We start from the raw sequence: 17,760 nt of genomic DNA, 5'->3' as shown, positions 1-17,760 counted from the left end.
ATGATAAGGTGCGTAATTACTTAGGAGCCATCCATAAATTACGTCACTCGATGGGGGGGTCGATGAAGTGTGACATTAACAATAGTGCAAATTAAACATCTTAGATTAAGAATTGGTCTCCGCTGCGCTCCAACAAGTACCGCACTACCTAAGAACAAAAGCATTTTTATTACGACAACTATTAGATGCTTGTGTGCATAGCATCTTGACACTCAATGGTATCTTTCAAATTTTGAAACATACGCTTCGTGTTATTTTACTTTGAAATTAATAAATCCTGATGATATGTGATCCCAGTGTCTTTCTTATTTCTTGTAGTATTAATTTTACAAATTTTTAGGCAACCCGGGATTTTAGTTTCAACTATTAGCAAAATATATCAGAACATGTGGCACATCAACGTCACACATTGTTCGAGGCTGGCTCGAGTACGCCCACTTGGCCGTACTTGCGACTTCGCTTGTGGTATCCAAAGAAGATGTAAATACTACCTAATAAGAGGCCGGACTGCCTAAATAAAAATTTAAATTTAGTTTAGTATGAAACGTGCAGTGATTTGACATAAGTTTGAAATATTATTTAGTAATTACAATATTGGCGACGAAGTATAATCTGACTGCGAACAGTTTTGTAGTGGATTTCGGCTATCTACGTTTTTTTTTCAAGATCATAGCCGTCATCTCTTAATCTATCAATGACTGCACATTTCATACAATCGAGCGAATCGCTTTTTTCTTAGAGTTTCGCTAGGCTGGCTGTACCGTTCTGGGATAAAATCTCTTGGACCGCTGACATATTCTGATGGTGGGATGGGCGCCAGTTCTCGACACGAACCTATGCGAGACTAAGCGTCGCTAGGCTGCTACTTTACGCCGGTTTTCTGTGCGACTGTGGAACTAGTCCGGTTTATTCTACTTGTTCGTCATCGAAGAGCCCTTAGTCGCCTCTTACGACGCCTGATGATCTGGTACTTGGCGTGATTAATGCCGGTAAAAGGCATTTATTTTCCCAAAATTGATTCCTTTAGAATTCTTTTTGATGTCATTTCTAATATACTAGATATTACTACCGCTTCGGAAACAAATGGTGCTCAGAGAGAGAAGAAGCGGCTCAAGAAACTCTCCCAGCATTTTTTTTTTGAGCTTTTTTAAAAAAAAAATACAATATTGTACTGTCATTGCATTTGCTATGAAATAATCGTATTCTAATCCCAGTCCGAACACTTAGATATTCAACTGTGGACTAATAGGATTTACGACAGAGCCATTTTTTTATAAAACATTTAAATTTATTTATAGATAATGCCTGAACATCGGCTGGGACGTTATTGTAGAAGTGTATACATTTACCCTTAAAGTTATTTTAGTTAGTTACAAGCAATCCCTTATTTCTAGTGCTGTAATAATGAAAATCATACAAATTATTTAAATTTTCTTTAGTGTTAATTCCGCCAATATTTGTCTTTAAAACAATTCGACACGTGTTTCGCCTCTACACGAGGCATCCTCAGGACGTGTTGTCTCGCCAAAATCTGGCACGAGTCTCGTGCGAATTGTCGAATTGTTTTAAAGACAAATATTGGCGGAATTAACACTAAAGAAAACTTAAATAATTTGTATAATTATGGATTTCCGCAAAGTAACGCCTAATTCAATAAATTTTCATAATGAAAATCACTTTTAAGAGCAAAAAGGTGACGATTTTTTTGAACCTATATTAAATTTTCATAAATGTACTGACAATGAAGAGTCATAATATTTATTTCTTTGAGAGGCTGTCTATAACCAAGCTGATATATAGCACGAGCAGTTTTTTTTCAGAGCAAACACTATATCAATGTCAGCAGCATGACCCCACAGTAAAATACCGTACGTCATGATGCTGTGAAAATAACTGAAGTACACTAATCTAGCTGTCGCAACATTCGTGTACTCTCTAATCTTTCTAACGGCATATGCCGCAGAGCTGAGTCTAGACCTTTCTAGGGCTAGCAGTAAAAGCTATACAGGTACTGCTATAATATACATATTGCTATTATTTTAGACTCATATCGAAACTCATACATTATCGAAGTTAATGAAATATAAAGAAACTACAACATTTATAACTATATTATTTAATACACCTGTTCAACACAATTATGGGTCACTACAATAATATACAAATTTATCACTACACATAACATAATTCAACTCAGGGTCAGACACCACAATACCTGACAAACGTAACATAATAAATCAAATTATAGCAACACTTATACATTAAAATACAATTAAGGCTAAAGAGAACTCCTTTAAAGGCCAATCGAAAAATTAAGCAATTTTTTTTTAATAAATAACCACTCAGGGAAACGACAACGCGGCTTAATAGTGTTACTATAATTGAAAAATACACGCATAATAGAAGATATGATTATTTTTTTTATAAAGCGATATACATTCGTTTATAATCTATTATAGATGATAAAATAACACGACATAATAATATGTATTAATTAATATATTGAGCATTCGTTTTAAAATAATCCAAAAACAATAGTAAAATCCATCCAAAGGCACGAATGATAGAGATGAAATGTTACGTGCTATGGAAGACTGGACCATAAACAATCATAAGTGTTGCCAAATCACAAGTAACAGGGCTAACCTGATAAATTGAGATATACTTAATACAAATAATTGGTAACATTAAACAATTCAATTTTATTGCGGTTCTCATCTAACCGATACGACCAAAGCGGTCTAAAAAAAAATTAACTAAATTTTAAGAGATAAATATTTATCACATATTTGTTCGAAATTATTAGTGAAACAATTAAAGCACGCAAAAGATGCATGAAACAATAAATTTATAATTTTATTTACTTAAAAAAATATATTTTATATAATTATTATGATTAATGTTTACAAGATAAGATATTACGATGCCTGACTTCCATAGATAAGAAATATTTTATAGAAATTGGCATAATTTATTAAAAATGCTGCTGATGTTATACAAAATTTGCTGCAATTTGGATTAACCCTTATTCAGTGTATCCGACATATCAGACATCCTTTACGTAGAGAACGGCCGTTTTTTTTAAAGAAGAGATAAATTACTACCTTCTAGTGTCAGTAATTAGCTGTCAATAATCTGAAGCTGTCCCAATATACGCGATAAGTCATCCTTATCGCCTTATATCCGTACGGGTATACGGTGTACGTATACGCGTGAATTGCAATTTCCATACAAATTTTACATCGCTGGTAAGCAGCTATACGTCGTCCCATTGACAGACAGCGTGCACGGATAAGGTGAGTTACCGTCGATAAGTTTATTGGGACAGAAAAGTTTACGATAGTTACGATTTTTATCTCAAGTTAGAGATAGACTGAATTTTGGGAACGGCCGTTAGTGTGTACCTTACGCACAAGTGGGCCTAAAGGCTACGCGAGCAATACTAACCAGGCAATAAAGTTCATAAAACAGCATAACTTAGCACAAGTTAATCACAGGAACTGTTGATACATTTAAACAATAAAAGCATACAAATACCGTTGAACAATAAACACTGCATTTCATTCTTTATAAATAGTAATAATAATTATATTACAAAACGCAACATTCGGGTCCTTAATTAATATAAATTACAACATAATTAGAGTAAAGCTGACACTGACGGCAGACGGATTAGGGATTTAAAATAGTGGGGGGAACAAGCTATGTACAGAGATGCGCAAGCACACGATTCCTGCTACGAAACGTCAGTCTTCCACCTAAATGCTATCCAATGTTATCTGTGTAACTCAAGCCAATATTACACGTTCAACCTGCCTCCTCTGAGCTCTGAACTAGATAAAGGCAACAATATCATGTTTATCTGACCATCTCGAAAGGGAGGGTGCACAAACTGAAATTATCATTTATTTATCCACTTGTTGAACAGTTACCGCGAGAGAAGTCACAAACAGAAGCAGAACATGAAATCCTAGAACAATAACATTATTACTGTGGAACTTGGGAGACACTTCAAACGCATACAATTTTTTAATTAAAATATTACTTTTGAAATTGAAGGACAATCTACCCTAATGATATATAAATTGAAAAAAAAATGTGTTTACGGTCTATAATAAGGAGGGAATCATAATATTGAAATAATTTTTACTATGGATTCATGATGAACGCGCAAATATTGGCTTTGTCTTTAGGCCGTTTTCAGTCCTTCCTTCCTTTAAGATTTATAAAATCCTTTCGTAGAATAGTAAATAAGCTTGGGCCTTTAGGACTTTTTCTTCTGTCACTTCGGAGACCATACTATCTGATACGTAGTACCATTTCCCAGGTGGAGCTTCAGGAGCGGGACAGGGGCCTTCACCTGATTCGTAACCAGAGAGATCAGATTCAGAGTCGGCGTCCGCATCGCCACTACCGGAAGCTGGTATGTTTGCACTCTTCGGCAGGAACCACCACCTCGGGTCACCAGGCTTGACAGGCTGGCGAACCTTCACGTAAGCGACGTAATGCCCGCCGTGCATTCCACCCGAGTGCTCGACGATACCGTATAAAGAGTACAGCAACTGGCTCTGTCCACGTGCAACATTTGGCAGTTTCTTCAGCTTATCCATAGCGCAAAATGGGGCTAAATCTAATATGGTTGGAAAATCTACATGCTTGGTCATCTTTCGGAACATGCAACGTGGTCCTAATTGGAATCTCTTCAAGTGCAGAATAAGAATTGCTGGAGGACTGGAAACGAGAAAACGTTTCGAAGCATTTGTGTATATAGTTTTTCCATTTTTGCCATTGATTCTCTTTGTGCATGTTTCGCAGCCAACTTTGTTGTTATCAGTGAGTAACTCCAATGCCGTGAATTGGCTAAGACATGATTGGATGCTGCACTCGTCTTCATCGCACAGGTATCTGGGAGATAGGGGGCTCTGACGTGGCAACGACATAAAATCACGGTTGAGACTTCTGTCAGCATCAAAATTGTTGAACTTTGGTTGAGGAATAGGTGGTATTTCAATTATGTTATCTTTTACAGGTGATGGGAAGATAGGTTTGGTTTTTACTTTTTTTTTAGTTCCATCCAACATCAATTTGTCGAGTTTATTGCTTACTTCTGTATTATTGAACTTATTAACTGTTGTGTCTTCTGTGCCGACAGAGTTGAATTCCCAGTTGAGCTCCAAGAGATCTCGACTAGCTTGTGTGCTAATACCTAGATCGATAACTTCGTTTGAATATTCTGGAGCAAAAGATATCCTGGAAACCGGTCGCTCATATTCGTTCTTGACTGGTGATAGTTTATGCTGTGGACTGGAGAGGTCCAAATTGACGTCACTGCAAAGCGAGCTATGGCTACCTAACTCTTTACCATTTATAGGCGAATCCACATTATCGACAGTTTCTGTCGAGTTATGTTTCGTTGCATCTGGACTGGCTACCCCTGAATCAGGATTGGAAAAATTCTCCAATGGTTTGTAATCAAGGACAACTGGTATGGTAGAAGTTGACGCTTCAGAGTATTCAGCTTTATCTTTGTCTGTTGACTCTGGCGTATTATCAGATTTCTCTTTATCCAAATCAACAGGGATAAAATCAAAATCAATGCGGATGGAGTTTGAACTAATGACTTTTTCTGAGTTGTACCCAGACTCCATATGGTAAGACGCAAAGTTTTCTGCGGTGTGCGGTAGAGACGGGGTGCTGGTGGTCGCAGTAACTTTCGGCTGTTCTTCTATATTATCCTCTATATCTGCATCAGATTGCTCAGAAGATGACTTACCATCGTCTTTTCCGTTTGTTTCACCACTTTTATCTTTCGATGTACCTGTAGCAACGATTGCTTAATGTTACTATGGACAGTAGAGAAACAAATAATTTACTAAAATAAAAATAAAGCTATTCAAGGTAACAAAATAATTTACAAGTTTTTTGAAAGGCAGAGAATAAATTTGGTTTTTTTTTTGGAAGTCAAGTTGCCCATCATATAAAATTAATTAAAAAATATTGATATAATTTTCAAGGTTCTTGGGGTAGTAGAGAATGAACAATTTGTTATTTTTTTAAAGTGATATTATATGATTTATCACTTCTGGGATTAATTACACAAATTAAATTTGAAAACAGAATTTATAAACGATGCGGGACTCGAACCCGCGACATATCCCGTTCCGTGCGAGCGCTCTTCCACTGAGACAACCATTCGAGTGACGTAAAGTTTATAAATCTTATTCAACTCTCAGGTTGTGGCTCCATCATTATATATTTATGAAAATTGTCTTATTATTTTCTAAACATTACCTACCCGAAAATACTCTTTAGATATAAGAAAAGCAAGAGAAGAAAAATGAACCATAAAACTAAATTGTACCTTTGTTCTTCCTAGCAGCTTTCCTTGCAGCAATTCTTTCTTTTTTCTGTTGATGTTTAGACTGTTTCTCATCTTGTGTGGTGAACAGGTTCTCATCTGTAAATGTTATGTTCACACTAACTAAGCAGGGGTTATCAACAACAAGCTTACTTTTTCTGTCATCAAGATAGTGAATAGTGAAACACACGACCCCAATGCTGGAGGTATCGAGAAACTAATTTAGACATTAAAGGTATAAACTAATTTATCGTAATTATAGTAATCAGGTGAAAAACTATCAAATATTTAGATCATTTATAGATCTACATAGACCGAAAACGTCAAAAACAATTATTGAGGTTGACAGTTAACTGCTATTTTGAGCAATGTACGCACACGGACACAAGGTGGCATACAAATCGCGAGTGTTAGGTGTAGGTTGTCACACAAACTGTAAGTAATAAACCTGGTCTGTTTTCGTTGGTTGTTTAGCAGCAAGAGGCTCTGTCTATATGTATAAATTATCTAAGATCTAATATAACAAATCATTAGTTTGGACCAAACATACATAATCATACATAAATTTAATCATCATTACCGTTAGTTTTTCTTCTAGTGACTGCAGGGGGTTGGGGTCTTGAAGCTGCCACAGGCAAAGACAGGTCTAGGAAGTATTCAACTCTATCCGACTGATGATAACAATCCTGGCATTCAAGTGTCGAAACTAGGAATCCACGGAAAACCTGCAATAGCATAATAAAAATTAAATTAGTCAAAGAAAACAGTATAACAAAGCCTTTATATCTATATTATTATTCTATATTTCCTGTTTCAAATGTTGCTCATAGCATACATTGTTGGTATAAAGTTTATAAATAAATATAAATAAATAAATTCTTTATTTTGCTAGAAAACATGTAACAATGGGTGTAAGTAGTTTTAATGTATCAATGTTATCGGCCATTTCTGGCATGCAAAATTACTATTAACAAAATTCTAGTTATTATTATAATTGATTAACAAACTCTATATTTTAAGCACTTAGGTTAATTTAAATTATAATTATTATTTTAAATGTCATTATTTAAAGACTAGAATTAATATATATTTTAAAGTCAATTTAATTTAACCTAATGTGTCAACATTTCATTTATGGAATAAAAACATTTATCTATAAGCCATGTAAAAAGATCCTTTTTAAATCGTTGGACGGGTAATACGCGTAAGCTTGGAGGGAGTTTATTAAATATTTTTATACACATTTTAATTACTGAGTTTAATTACTCTTAAAAATTTATTTCTTTAATTCTGTAGTTCTCCTCAAAATTTGCCAGACTTTCCTTCATAGCTTAAGTAAGATCGTCTAGACTTTCACACAAATTTCATTTATTCCTTTCCGTTTAGTTAAATAGTTCCCGTGACATAGTTAAAAACCTACAGTTACTTATATAGCATAGTACACAACAACTTACTGCACCTAAACTAGTAAAATTAATGTATTTTCAGTCAAACAATGTGTATTATAAAATTTATAAATCCCATAAAAGTGATGGGGGTTCCGAGGGTTCAGCATATCTTCATTCATATTAAATCAATTGACCACTCAAGACACCTCTATACCTGGAGATCTCCTGGGGAGCGATACAGAAACCAGATCGATTGTTTTATGATAAATACCCGCTGGATACCGCTGGGTCATCTGTCAAAAATGTAAAACAATCCCTGGTGCTTATTGTCGCTCTGACCATGTGCTGCTGGTGGCTGTGTTTTCTCTGTGGTTAAATGTGAACCATAAGTCGTCACGGTCTGTGACTAGATCCCTGAACCCTTCAGTGCAACTATGCTTCCGGAATCTAACAGAGGAAAGACTAGCCGAGGCCCCACTGACTGCCACCACTGATGTCAATTCACAATGGAAACATCTTGACTGACAGACTGCAGAATGCTGCCGTAATGAAGGAATACCCTGAACTATCCAGTGCTATAAAGAAAAGCTTTCGCCTTGATAAAAACCACTTTATCACCAACATTTACAGTGAAGTGGAATCACATGCAAATAAGTTACAAACAGCAGACTTGTTTTAAAGAGTTTGTTTGTAGAGCAGGCAGTGCAAACCCAAAAGATGGGTCATACAGGACCCCGACAGTAGACCACTGATGGAACTTGACAGGATAGCAGAGAGATGGCGCTCATACTGTGAGCAGCTATACAAAAAGTCATCTTCAGTGGTTGACAGTCGCGCAGATTGGGCGGCCTTAGAGTTGGAGCCAGATATTTTACGGTCTGAAATAACGAAGGGAGGGTCAAGGGAAAAGGTACAAGAGCAAATCCTGAAAGTGCGACAACTGGTGGAGAAATGCTACGAGATTGACACCCCAATGGTAATATGTTTTGTAGACTACAGCAAGGCTTTTGACTGTGTGGAATGGGGTTGTTTGTGGAGGGTACTTGGCGAGCTTGGTGTACCTAATCACCTAACAGTACTGATCCAGTCCTTTCCTATCTGGCAATGTGAATGGTTAAATGTGGAAAAAGACAACAGTAGGCCCATGTTGCATAAGCCCAAAGAGATGTGTAAGAAACTCACCTGTTCTGGTTTCAACATGGTGTCAGAAGCCTGCTGACCATAGAACTTCACTTTCTGCTTTAACTCAAAATCTACTTTAGCCGGGTCCACTTTGGAGCTCATTCCCAAACTACTTAAAATCACTGACTGATAACGTCTCAAGTCTTCAGATCTGAAATATTTCACAAATGTTCATCATCAACATAAGAAATTAAAAGCTTTGAGATTGCATATGTTCCATGGGCAGTTGAATATACTAGTCACTTAACCTCATACAGCCTTTAATATATAAAAAAATCAAGGCTTAAGAGGATTGATCATCATTTATGTGACCTCCATGCAAGCTTAGAATAAAGGTTAGATTATCCCTGTAATATTATAGTAACTATTTCTTGACATTAGTTTACTTGTATTGCAAACTGGAAAATTATTTATTACAACATAAAAAATACTTATTAAACCTTATTTTAGGTTTTTAGTGTAAGTGGAGTAAGAGTCTTCTTCACAGATTAGGAGGATGTGTAAAAAAATATATTAGTCTGACAACTATTTTTACAACCTTAATGAATAAATTGGTTTTTATTTTTTTACCTGTTAACATATAAGGAAATCAGATTTATCCAATATTTTGGATTTACGTCAACCTTCTTAAAATGTTTAGTTACTTTAGAACTGGGCACCTTATAAAATTTCATAATGGTTTTTTTTTTAAATATATTGTGATGAGCTTCCTCATCTTAATTGAAGTACCTGACAGCTTCTAAGAGGTGCCGGAGCAACTCATGTGAATCATGCTGGTCACCTCCACCAAACTGTGGAAGCTTATTAACAAGGGCTGAAAGCAGCTTGCGTGGAGTGTACACACACCCATCACCTGAAATTACAATACCAAAATCATTAATCTGACATTCTTAATAAATCAACAAAGATTAACTAAACCTATCATTGAACTGGCATCAAAATTTCTCCTAATTTTCCACAGGAGGGACTCAATGGACTGTACGAAAAAACCCAAAATAACAAACCTAGTAAAGAGATTCCCCTAGTTACCAATAATAATATATATACCAACCAATATAACATATATTATAGTAACTTCTAAAGTTTCATTGGTTGATTGATTTAGATCACAAAAATAACACAAACAAAACTCAGCAAAATCAACAGCTAATTCTTTCAATTGCAAAAATTTGTAGTAGTAGTGCCCAAACGGAAACTGAGAGGTTGCCATTTTTAGTGCTGCAACATTCATAAATTTTGAGAAGAAGTAAGGGATATCCACTTTAAAAATAACAAATAGTTTATAATTATTTTCATAACTTTATACCATGTCCTAAAAACTATAGTAGAATACAATATCAGAACATTTACATAACATAACATAACCTTTTTTTGTGTGGAAGCAAAGTTTGAAAACAAGGTGAAAATTTTAAAACAACTTTAATTCAACTGATATAATTTAACACTGCTATCACTGAATACCTAATCACATTTCCATAAAAAACACAAGACATATAGGACACCAGATAAATACAGGAAAAAAATGAGATCAAGTTAATGAAACAATTACATATTTACAAGCCAACCTTGAGAGTTTTTCTTTGTTTACTGCCTGTCATAATAAATAGACACCCTCATAATAATTAGCTTGTGCTAAATACCAGTCAAATATTGCAATAATGAGATTTTTTATTAACTTCTCTTTATTCCAAGAACAATAATGTAATGTGAATGAAATATACTTATGCATGTAGTAGGTACTTATTATTTGATTTAAGTACTGTATTTAGAATCAAATTTTACTATCACCTATCAAAAGCAGCTGAACTCAAGTCTGCTTGCCAATGTGTGAATGTGATTGATAGATTTCACTGCACAAATATTTAATAATTTATGAAATTATTCAAACTACTAAGTCTAAACTGTCACTGTTAGTTTAAAGTTATTTGCAGTCTTTTTTATATAGGTTTTATTACCAGTTTGAAGTTCTTCCAGTGTTTCGGAGAGAGTCCTTGTCAGCATGCCCCATTCTCCTAATTGTCCTGTTATTGGTGGAAGTTCAATTTCCTTGCCATCATCACCATTTTCCTCTTTAATTGTCAACTTTCCACCAGGTAAAGAAAACCTTTCTCCTGGTGCAGCCATTTCTTGCAAAACATTCAATAAATATGGTGTCTGTACTAGACACTGCATTACTGAATTAAAGAAGCAAGTGTTACCAAGGTTTGTAAGCCCTCGGACTCGAGGAAAGTTCAAAGCCATAGCTTTATCTTTTCCTTTCTCAATTGTTATTATACTGTCTACAGGCACAGAGAGATCCAAGTTGTTAAGGGCAGGTGATTCATGGTATAGTTCTATTGGAGGTAGTCTTGGGTTACCATTTGCTTGCTTTTTGAGATATTCAATACATTCATGTAGTTTTTTAGAACTTGTTGCTGTCACTTCATTATTGCAATTGTAGCAGTACACTTCCCAGGTGGTGGTGTTAGAAGTGAGGGCGTGACAATCTGAATGAGGAGTGTTGAAGTGATTGAGAGCATGTTTATTTCTTGCTCTTCCACATAATTGAGAACCACATCTCAAGCACATCCACAGAGTCTGATCTATTTCAAAATTTGGATCTTCTACCTCAGTTTTGGGACTTTTCTTACATTCAGTGCATTCCTTCTCAAAGCCATTGGTTTTAAGGGATCTTTTTAGTTTGGTGAGATCCACCGCCTTAGCGACATGAGGGCATGTGGACTTTGCAGACTCATCGCACGATTCCGTCGATTCGTCGCCGTTCTCGGTTGGATCGCTTTGTCGCTTTTTCTTAACCATTCTCGTTATTGAAACTGGGTTAAGCACCGCCTGCAATGTAATTAGATACAGTCTGGAATTAGAACAACCAAAAGGAGACAAAAAGAACTTGAATTGACAAATCAGTGTCGATAGCACGCGTGACAACGCACATTCACTCAATAAAGTAGGAAAATTGTGAAAAACGCAGTTAAGTATGCAATAAGGTATTTAACACTTACAATTCATGTGGTATAGAATAATTTAATATACACAACGTCACAATACTGTTAAAATTATTCCTAATCTTTGTCAACTTAATGAAAATCACAATCGGCGGACATCTTGGTGTTGACAGATAAAACAATAACGAAGAGAAACTATTGTTAGTGATGTACACTATTGACTACAATGGACCTAGTCCACCTCCTTCGTTTATATAATAGTTTGTTTATTACTAATTGCACGCGATCACTGATCAGGCGAATATCTGTGGCAATTCAAAATGGCTCAGTATGCCTAAGCTTTATTTTATAAAAAAAACATAGAGGTTGTTTGATTTGATAATTCTATTCCTTTAATATAAATTATTATGTAAATTTATAAAAAGAATATAGATAGTAGCGTTTAAAATGATATCAGAAAGAGTTAATTATTTTTAATAATACTTATTGTATTAATTCTGTAATGATCAATTTCGATGCTGTTTAGCTCTGTGTTCTTATCATTCTACGCTTTTCTCTTTTATTCGATGCTAAGCATTCTAAGTACATTGTCTGGCTATAAGTTCTGTTACTTCTAATTACACATTTTTTTTATAACGTACCTCCTGTAACCGTTCTATGTTGTTGTAAAAGTTGTATGTCTTATATAATTATAGTCTTACCAACAAATTATAGGTATTGTATTGGAAAAACCTTTGGCTTTAATGCCGGCCCTTAATGTTCCTGTCATAAATCATACTTTATCCTATTTATTTCTACATGATTAAGTAATAAATCCTTAAAATATAGTATGAGGCTTGCCTAACACAGTTGGAATTTCTCCCTGAATTACATCAGAAATCCCGGAATTCCAAACATTTTCCACATTACAGCGTGTGCAGACATACTGTCCCTTACGTGTCTACCTCTTAGAATATTAACACTACAGAAGTAGCGTAGGTAACTTCATTACAAATAGAAAGTACAAGCGATATACAACTCAGGCTGAGATAGAACGCGAGAAAGCTATAGATGTGCATATCTATCGCGTAACCAATTTATTTACTTGGCCCAATGTTAAACTTTGGGGCAAATAAACAAAGATCTGTCGTGTCATCGACCTTGCGAATAGTATTTTTGTGATTTTATAGTTTAGAAACATATTTGGTGTGAGATACGGATGCCTTTCAACTTATAAAAGATAAGGCCATCGTTGGGTATTGTGTGTTTGGTTGCCAAATCCGGGAGTTAGCTTCCACACGTAAGTATTGTTTTCACCTAACATTTTCAATATAATTTCTTATAAGCTCATATTAAATAAATTTTATATGAAATACTCTTTCCAAAAGTATTGATTTTTGATCCATTATCACCTATTTTCAATAAATTTGTCAGAATAAACATAACATAAAACAGTGACCATCAAAATATGCCATAACATAGATATAGTTCTACCCAAGTTATAGGGTAATGGTTTATTTTAAATCTTATTTTTTTTTAATAAAAAAAATCCTTTACTTTGCTAGAAACATGTAACAATGGGTGTAAATAGTTTTAATGTATCAATGTTATCAGCCATTTCTGGCATACAAAATTATTATTAACAAAATTTTATTCCATATTTATTAAAATTACATACAGCAGGTATTCATTTTTAGTATTAATAATATAAAACGGTGTATTTTTATGGAGTAAGGAAATTAGAACGACATTTGTGCGTTTTCCTGTGATGGATAATAAAACAAGGAACATGATGTAAGGATGTTGGACAATGTGTAGTAAAATAATCTATTTCAGGTTTCCATTACATTCAATACTAAAAAAAATAGATAAAAGCAACATGTACAGTAGCGATTGCCACATCAAGACGAATATCACGTTGTTATTTGTTTCCACGATCTTTTTAAAAATGCCAACGTATTGCGTGGTATGCGGCTGTTTGAACTCAGCTCCATCAAAACTCCGGTTTTCGTTTTTTAAACTCTAAAGTAGTATAATACTAATGACTTATTGTTATATTATTATTATAATTAGTTGGTAGTCAAATTATAAGTCTGTGAGATCGATTATAATTAAGTCAGAATTATAGCTAACTCACTATATAATAATAATAATAATATTGACACACTCTTACACTAATTATCTTACCCTAAGGCCCAAACTACGCATAGCCTGTACTATGGGTACAAGACAACAATATATTTAATACAATATACGTACATAAACATACATAAATACATATAAACATCCATGACTCAGAAACAAACATCCATATTCATCATAAAAATGATTGCACCTACCGGGATTCGAACCCGGGACCTCTAGCTTCTCTAGCACCAGGGTCACTATCCATTCGGCTATATGGGTCGTCGATATTTTTTATATCAATAATGTTATATAAAAAATTATCAATATAAATAAAATCACGGTCACAATTTCCATTAGCTCTTATTAAAGTAATCCCGACTACTACTCAAGTCCACTAGTTTTTAGCTTATTTTTCTTTTATTGTTTTTTTGGTCTGATCTTATCGATGATCGATGATCTTCCCAAATGCTCTAAATAAAAAAAAATATAGGTGGAAGTTGAAGTTGATACTTTATAGTTAATACGTCAAAAGTCAAATCGTCAACATATGATTTCAGATTTTGTTCCTGATCAATCATCAATTAAAATTTAAAATATTTAAAATTTGTTTTGATATATATTTTTATTTCGACACTCGGCAATTAAACGATTGAAATAATTAAAAAAATGCTTCTGGCAAATTTGTGACGTGGTTCTATATGTTGAGAGTCAGTGCCATGTAGTGGAAATTATTGTAGTGTTTTGTGTAAATTGTAAATAATTCTAAAAAAATGTCGATGCCCGGGAACGGTATCTTGGTTGTGCAGGGCGAGATGACCATGCTGGTCACTGCCATGCGACGGAGTACCCGCTGGGGCTCTCACTCTTTTCCAAATGAAGAATATGACATGCTTATGCGAACCTTTCAAGACCTTAAGACAATTCTGAATCAAGTAGACGACTTAAGACTTCTTGATCCACCAACATACTTAAGTCCCTTCCTTGAAGTAATAAGAAGTAAAGAAACAACAGGACCAGTAACTAGTCTTGCTTTATCATCAATACACAAATTCTTATCATATGGTATAATAGGTATGTAGATAAAGATATAATATTAAATATACAAATATCTTAAATAAGATATGTATGCATGTTTCAAATTCTTTAACACTCCATTACCTGTAAATTAAAATATAGGAATACATTATATGCAATTACTCTATTCACTTTTATGAAGAAAGAACTTAAATCAAAACAAAATTTGCAGATACAACACACCCAAGTGTACCTGCTACTGTGGAAGACATAGCAGATGCTGTAACTCATGCTAGATTTGTTGGCACTGATCATTCATCTGATGGAGTGGTTCTTATGAAGATTCTACAGGTCTAAAATTTTTTTTCATCTGAAGAAACTCATGTTCATAAATGTCCTAGTAAAATCCCGTAGTACTTAAGAGGGGGTCAGGTCTCTGTCTTAGTGACAGCAGGTATAAGCTGACATTTTAAAAAGCACCAATCAAAAATACCATTTGGAAACTGACAACTTTCTGCTGCTATCTCTTGTATGTAACACAATGACAAGGTTTCTATCCCTGTTCAAAAATGTGGTGGTTATATACACTAAAGTGGCTTGTATACACTAAGAAATTTCTCCATGCTGCAGATAGAACATATTCATCATGACCACAAGAGTTTTCTCAGATCCGTGCACAAAAACTTCTTGTGTCTATTGAAGGGGTGACAAATAGGAACATGCAAACATTAAAATTGTTTTAGGGCAGTTGTGCTTACGGTGTTGTTATAGACAAGACAAAAATTATCTTAACCACCACTCTTCTACAACATCTCCATTAAAGCTTCACCTAGTATAGGAATACTGGGTCATGAAATCTCGTTCGGAGGGCTAAAGCAAATTAGCCTCAAAGAAGCTGACCATAATAAATAGAGCACGGCAATACTTCAACCCGTTCCGAAGAGCTGTTTCACCTGATGCTTTCCGCCGAATTCCATCTTAGCATGACAAGCTACTTAATAGGATATATCATCCCCACCATCTGGATATGTCCAATAGGTGGTGGTGTCCACAGTGCGGTTCTCAAGGAACTTTTTCCACAATAATACATACCACATACGTCCACATGTATGTGGAAAAGAGCTCCTTGAAAAAGAAAAACCCTTTTTTTCCTTCCTTGTGTGGTGTTTCCTGGACGATATGACATGGGGTACCCATTCAAAAAAAGCTTATACACCTTCCTTAAAGGCCGGCAATGCTCCTGTCATTCCTCTGGTGTTGCAAGAAAATGTGGCGGCAGTTATCACTTAACACCAGGTGACCTGTACACTTGTTGGTCTTCCTCTTCTATAAAAAAAGGACATACATAAACACTACTGCTTACAAATTAGCGTTATGTATGTAATAATATGGAAATACAAGCAATTCCTTGCATGTCATGTTGTAGCTATGAATACCACTAATATAAGTGAAGAGATAGTTTTTATGAACAGACTTATGATATTTAATTATTTCTCCAAGAGCCCCATATAATACACATATACTATTGTACCGACTGTTAGAGACAACCCACCGTTTCAGGATTGATGACACTCATATATCAGCCGTGCCCAGTTAGTACCTTGACACTGTCAGATAAAATTCTGATATTGTAGTTACTTTTTCTTTTTACTTTTCTTCTTAGTATAGTGTTTGTGTCTTTCGTTTGGCGACTGCACACTAACATTGGAAGATAGAACTAGCTTCCAGCTCCCATTCTGAAACTCGTCCTAATAATATTATTAATCACTACAGGTACTTCGGACCCTCATGCTGAGTCCAGAGGGTGTGATGTTGACAGATGATAGTGTATGTGAAATAATGCTAAGCTGCTTCAGAATTTGCTTTGAGACAAGGCTAACAGGTACCTATAATTTATTTCGACACTATTACAATTTTAAAACGGCCTTCAAACAAAAGGAGAAAATATATCAATTTTAATTGTATAGATTTTACGCTGAATTAATATGAAAAACTTATTTATTGATCTAAAAAGATTTTTTGGTGATTTCAATTTGCTGATTTTCTCTTAATAGTAAGTGATACAAGCTGCCCATTACAATACACGGCAATCCTGGATTGTTTCCGAAATTCTGTTATTATTATTTAACCCAGTACTTTTACTTACTGGCACCTTTTAAACTGAAACACATCTTAAGGTGCGTGGACGCTACCCGCCTGCCGGCATGCTGTCGAAAGAAGCCTCCCACTGATAAACTCTTGATTAATTTCGCACTACGTCCGATCCGTATCCGTGAAAATACGGTCCATTGTATTTTTTTTTTTATGGAATAGGAGGACAAACGAGCGTACGGGTCACCTGGTGTTAAGTGATCACCGCCGCCCACATTCTCTTGCAACACCAGAGGAATCACAAGAGCGTTACCGGCCTTTAAGGAAAGTGTACGCGCTTTTTTTGAAGGTACTCATGTCGTATCGTCCCGGAAACACCGCACAAGGAAGCTGATTCCACAGCTTAGTAGTACGACGAAGAAAGCTCCTTGAAAACCGCACCGTGGAGGACCGCCACACATCCAGATGGTGGGGATGATATCCTAACTTGTGGCGTCTCGGACGAAGGTGGAATTAGTATTCCAACTTCGCACGTCACGGTTAATCAGTAGTCGTAGAATTATTTCTATGGTAGTTTACGCACAAGATTCGGCATCCGATTTTAACATTTACGCCATCAACAAGTACTGCTAATTCATTGCCACCACGAAATTTAAAAAAAAGGATGAATCCAGTTGTT

At 35.1% G+C, this 17,760-nt stretch overlaps 2 protein-coding genes across 4 annotated transcripts in view; one reads left to right on the top strand and one right to left on the bottom strand.

Annotated features, from left to right (window-relative positions):
* Positions 1–2,100: 2,100 nt before the first annotated feature.
* Positions 2,101–12,074, bottom strand: LOC126965226 (ubiquitin carboxyl-terminal hydrolase 16). Of its 2 annotated transcripts, XM_050808697.1 has the most exons (7): positions 11,928–12,074; positions 10,884–11,757; positions 9,658–9,781; positions 8,929–9,079; positions 6,939–7,083; positions 6,362–6,457; positions 2,101–5,818 (listed from the first exon to the last, which is right to left on the bottom strand). In XM_050808697.1, exons 2-7 carry the CDS (start codon positions 11,725–11,727, stop codon positions 4,224–4,226), a joined length of 2,955 nt encoding a protein of 984 aa, XP_050664654.1. In that variant the 5' UTR covers positions 11,728–11,757; positions 11,928–12,074; the 3' UTR covers positions 2,101–4,223. The 2 variants fall into 2 exon arrangements, with proteins under 2 accessions (XP_050664654.1, XP_050664655.1); XM_050808698.1 differs by lacking the exon at positions 6,362–6,457.
* A 2,464-nt stretch (positions 12,075–14,538) lies between these two features.
* Positions 14,539–17,760, top strand: part of LOC126965223 (Golgi-specific brefeldin A-resistance guanine nucleotide exchange factor 1) — a 54,458-nt gene continuing 51,236 nt past the window's right edge. For both annotated transcript variants that reach the window (XM_050808686.1, XM_050808687.1), the window contains exons 1-3: positions 14,539–15,047; positions 15,223–15,341; positions 16,764–16,872. In XM_050808686.1, coding sequence (XP_050664643.1) covers positions 14,747–15,047; positions 15,223–15,341; positions 16,764–16,872 — 529 coding nt within the window. In that variant the 5' untranslated portion in view covers positions 14,539–14,746. The remainder of the gene's footprint in view (positions 15,048–15,222; positions 15,342–16,763; positions 16,873–17,760) is intronic.

Source organism: Leptidea sinapis, chromosome 7, assembly GCF_905404315.1.
Source record: "Leptidea sinapis chromosome 7, ilLepSina1.1, whole genome shotgun sequence".
Taxonomy (NCBI): Eukaryota; Metazoa; Arthropoda; class Insecta; order Lepidoptera; family Pieridae; genus Leptidea; species Leptidea sinapis.
This window is presented reverse-complemented; position numbering and strand designations above follow the sequence as displayed.